Below are 4048 nucleotides of genomic sequence, written 5' to 3' on the forward strand. Positions count from 1 at the left end.
GTCTAGACCTCTCTATAATCTACAGATAGAGCAGGTCTAGACCACTCTATAATTTACAGATAGAGCAGGTCTAGACCTGCTCTATCTGTAAATTATAGAGCAGGTCTAGACCTCTCTATAATTTACAGATAGAGCAGGTCTAGACCATCAAACTAGTTGTGAGCAAATGGTTGTGTAAATAAAGTTTGGACAATTTTCTTGTCTTCCTGTCGTGAGGACCAATCAGATTCCATCGACACATTTAATGAAAAAACACAAAAACACACACATCTACACACAGCTTATAAAAATACACTTTGTACAACATGAACAAGATTTCATCATCACAGGTCTGAGATCCTGCTTTCTGATTGGACGGAAAGTTCTCTGCAGGTCAAAGGTCAGCAGTTGCAGGTCAAAGGTCAGCAGCTAGAAGCCTTCCTCCTCCTCACAGCCGTAATCTGGAAAACACAAATCAATCATAATTAATAAATAAAAATTATAAATAAGTAAAAAAAATAAAAAAATAATAAATAGATAAAGAAAAGACATTGACTCTAAGTGGACACATACGATACCTTTCACAATAAAACTAAAATGACAAAGTAAAGCCCTCCAGAATAAAAGCCCGGACTGACCTCCAACGAGCTGCAGAGCGCTGACACACTCCTCCTCCTCCACCACCACCTCTTCCCCCTCCCCCTCCCCCTCCGCCATTGCGATGGCAAGGGAGGGGGACGGGGGGGCAGCAGAGTGAGCTACTGCCATGGCGACGGGGCTTTCAGCCTAAAGGCGGCAAACAGATTCAGAAATTAATTAACGGCCAAGCATCCTTATTGATATGTCATTAAAATAAAACAGGTATCACTCTGTAAACAACTTTTACAGGTGGAATCAGCGTCCGATTACAGGTGGAATCAGCGTCCGATTACAGGTGGAATCAGCGTCCGATTACAGGTGGAATCAGCGTCCGATTACAGGTGGAATCAGCGTGATCGTGGTGTAACTCACCTGAATCGCTGCTGCTCTCTTCTTCTTGGATGTGGAGGACAGGAGGAGACGCACCCTGAAACAACAGGAGACATCAAACATCATCCAATCAGAAAGGAAAGAAAGAAAGAAAGATCCGTGGCATCTACTCATGGACCTCTCCTTTGTAGTCCCATTTCTTTAATATACGCCCACACAATGTGTAAAAAGAACTACAACAATGGCGGCCTGGCGTGTTACCTCTTCCCCATGCTGCTAGCGTTAGCCGCAAGCTCTCGGTCCGCGGCGCTGTTCTTCCTGCGGCGCCGGCGGCCAAGGGGTCGGGGGGGGGCGAGGTCGTGGTCAGAGGTTAGGCTGGGACTGCTGCCCCCCCCACTTCCTGTCCCGCGGCTGTTCAGGTCCCGCAGGACTTCGTAGTTTATCTTACTGGAGATCTTCTTCTTCTGCAGCATCTTCTCGATTGCCTCGCCTGCCGTCAGCGCCGCCGCCGCTGCCGCCTTCTTCTTCTTCTTCGGCTGCACACAGGAAGTCAGGGACAGGAAGTCAGAGACAGGAAGTCAGAGACGGGAAGTCACACACAGGAAGTAACACAGGAACCTTGTTGGTTCATGTTGGCCCCTTCACTTGAGGCTGGGAGACCCTGTTGGTCCCTGACTTGAGTCTTTGAGACCCTGTTGGCCCTTGACTTGAGGCTGGGAGACCCTGTTGGTCCCTGACTTGAGTCTTTGAGACCCTGTTGGCCCCTGACTTGAGGCTGGGAGACCCTGTTGGTCCCTGACTTGAATCTTTGAGACCCTGTTGGTCCCTCGACTTGAGGCTGGGAGACGCTGTTGGTCCCTGTTGGTCCCTGTTGGCCCCTGACTTAACACTGGGAGACACTGTTGGCCCCCCTGACATGAGACTGGGAAACCCTGTTGGTCCTTTTGGGCCCCTGTTGGTGACTCACCTTCTCCTTGTACGTCCCCTGTTCTTTTTCTTTCTGTATCCTCTCTTCTTTCTCTGTAAACACAAACAACCAATCAGAAGCCAGAACCCTGACGATGAAACAGCCAATCAGAAGCCAGAACCCTGACGGTGAAACAGCCAATCAGAAGCCAGAACCCTGCTGAGGTGTCCAGACCTTTCTGCTCCTTCAGGTACTCCTCGTTCTGTTTCATCCACAGCTCCGTCTTCACCTGGACCTCCGTCTCGTTCAGGATGTACTGCACAGAAACACAGTCAGGCTTCCTGTCCTCACACCCTTTCAAAGTAAAAGCCTGGACCAGTTCAGCAGATGAATAAACCAACCTTTTCTATCTCGTGGTCGTCGATCCCGATCAGATCCAGTTCTCCGCTGTCCGAGTGCTCGTCTGTCAACAGGAGAACAAAGAGGACCCCTCAGGACAGAGACCACCACACCAGTCCGGACAGAGACCACCACACCAGTCCGGACAGAGACCACCACACCCGTCAGGACAGAGACCACTTATTATTATTATTAATAAATAAAGCCTGAATACCGTCTGGTTTGTCTCCAGCCTGGCTGAAGGTCTGGAAGGTCTGCTGGAGACTGGCGGCGGCCGGCAGTCTCCCCAGGATGTCGGCCAGGGGGGCAGCCTGGCGATGAGCCCCCGCCCCCTCCACGTCCAACCCCGCCTTTTCCACCTCCAGGCCCGCCTCCACCTTCTGGCCCCGTCCTTCCTCCTCCTGGATCACCTGACACAGGAAGTTTTGGGTCAGGTGATCGGCGGCGGCTCGCAGCTCGTCCTCGTCGCCCTGCGGCACCGCGTCGGGTTCAGACAGCGAGGACGCCACCTCCCCGTCCTCTGGGTCTGGGGACAGGAAAGGGATTCATTTAACAGGGATACAAAATACTACTGTACAGAACCTGGACCAGTACAGACCCTGGACAAGTAGAGACCAGTACAGACCCTGGACAAGTACAGACCAGTACAGACCCTGGACCAGTACAGACCTGTCTCCTTGGCGTAGGCAGCGTAGATTCCTCGGAGCTTCGGTCGACTCTTCTCCAGCTCCGTCTCGATCTCGTCTTTGTAGCAGCTGATCTCTCCTGGGGGACAAATGGACAGACAAGTCCTTTAAAGATGTCCGCAAACCCCGTAGTGTCCTTTAAAGATGTCCCCTTACCCTCTAGTGTCCTCTAAAGTGTCCTTAACCCTCTAGTGTCCTCTGAAGTGTCCTTTACCCTCTAGTGTCCTCTGAAGTGTCCTTTACCCTCTAGTGTCCTCTGAAGTGTCTTTAACCTTCTAGGGTCCTCTGAAGTGTCCTTTACCCTCTAGTGTCCTCTGAAGTGTCTTTAACCTTCTAGGGTCCTCTGAAGTGTCCCCTAACCCTCTAGTGTCCTCTGAAGTGTCCTTAATGAGATTTAGGGACCAACCCTCGACTTCGTCCAGCTTCCTGGCCAGTTCGTGTTCAAGCTGCAGAAGAAGAAGACAGAAGAGATGATTGGTCGGGTCACTGGTGACCTCATCCAGCAGCAGCCAATGACAGCGAGCATGGTACCTGCTGCATGCGGACTTTGTGCTGCGCAGCGGTGAAGGAGGGGGGGTCACACTCCTGCTCCAGGTCCACCTTCATGAACTCATCGATGGTCAGCTGACTGGTGGGCGTGTCCTCGAACTCCGTCAGCCTGCAACGGAACAATAAATAATCATCATCATCATCATCATCATCATCATCATAGTAAGAAGAAGAAGAACTGGTCTCCTGACCTCTTCCTCAGAGTGGTCTGGCAGACCTTCACCACGCCGATCACGTCCTTCACCGTCCGGCGGAACTTGTGCATCCGAGCCGCCACCAGCAGAGCTGAGGAGACAGGACAACGGGTCAAGTTCTGGATGTTGGTGTCTGCTGTTGCCAGGGAACGGGTGAAGTTGTGGTTGTTGCTGTTGCCAGGTAACCATGCATACCTGCTCCACAGAGCCCAGAGGGCCGGCGGCCCGTGTGCATCCAGTCCCTCTTCATCCTCTGCACTAGACGAAGAGCCGTCATGGAAACCTCGTGAGTCTTCACACCGAACTCCAACATGTGGGCGAACCGAGGGATGTACAGGCACGGGTCTGGGGGGGGGGGGGGGGGG

At 52.1% G+C, this 4048-nt stretch overlaps 1 protein-coding gene across 1 annotated transcript; it reads right to left on the bottom strand.

The window, feature by feature from the left end:
* Positions 1-200: 200 nt before the first annotated feature.
* Positions 201-4038, bottom strand: LOC117941273 (transcription factor IIIB 90 kDa subunit-like). Its single transcript, XM_034866342.1, has 13 exons — positions 3879-4038; positions 3681-3774; positions 3472-3598; positions 3347-3386; positions 2924-3019; positions 2469-2780; positions 2257-2318; positions 2090-2171; positions 1916-1968; positions 1210-1484; positions 991-1045; positions 618-765; positions 201-440 (listed from the first exon to the last, which is right to left on the bottom strand). The coding sequence occupies exons 1-13, from the start codon at positions 3994-3996 to the stop codon at positions 409-411; spliced, it is 1494 nt and encodes a 497-aa protein (XP_034722233.1). The 5' UTR covers positions 3997-4038; the 3' UTR covers positions 201-408.
* Positions 4039-4048: the final 10 nt, after the last annotated feature.

The sequence above is a fragment of the Etheostoma cragini genome, unplaced genomic scaffold (assembly GCF_013103735.1).
Source record: "Etheostoma cragini isolate CJK2018 unplaced genomic scaffold, CSU_Ecrag_1.0 ScbMSFa_4664, whole genome shotgun sequence".
NCBI classification, from domain to species: domain Eukaryota; kingdom Metazoa; phylum Chordata; class Actinopteri; order Perciformes; family Percidae; genus Etheostoma; species Etheostoma cragini.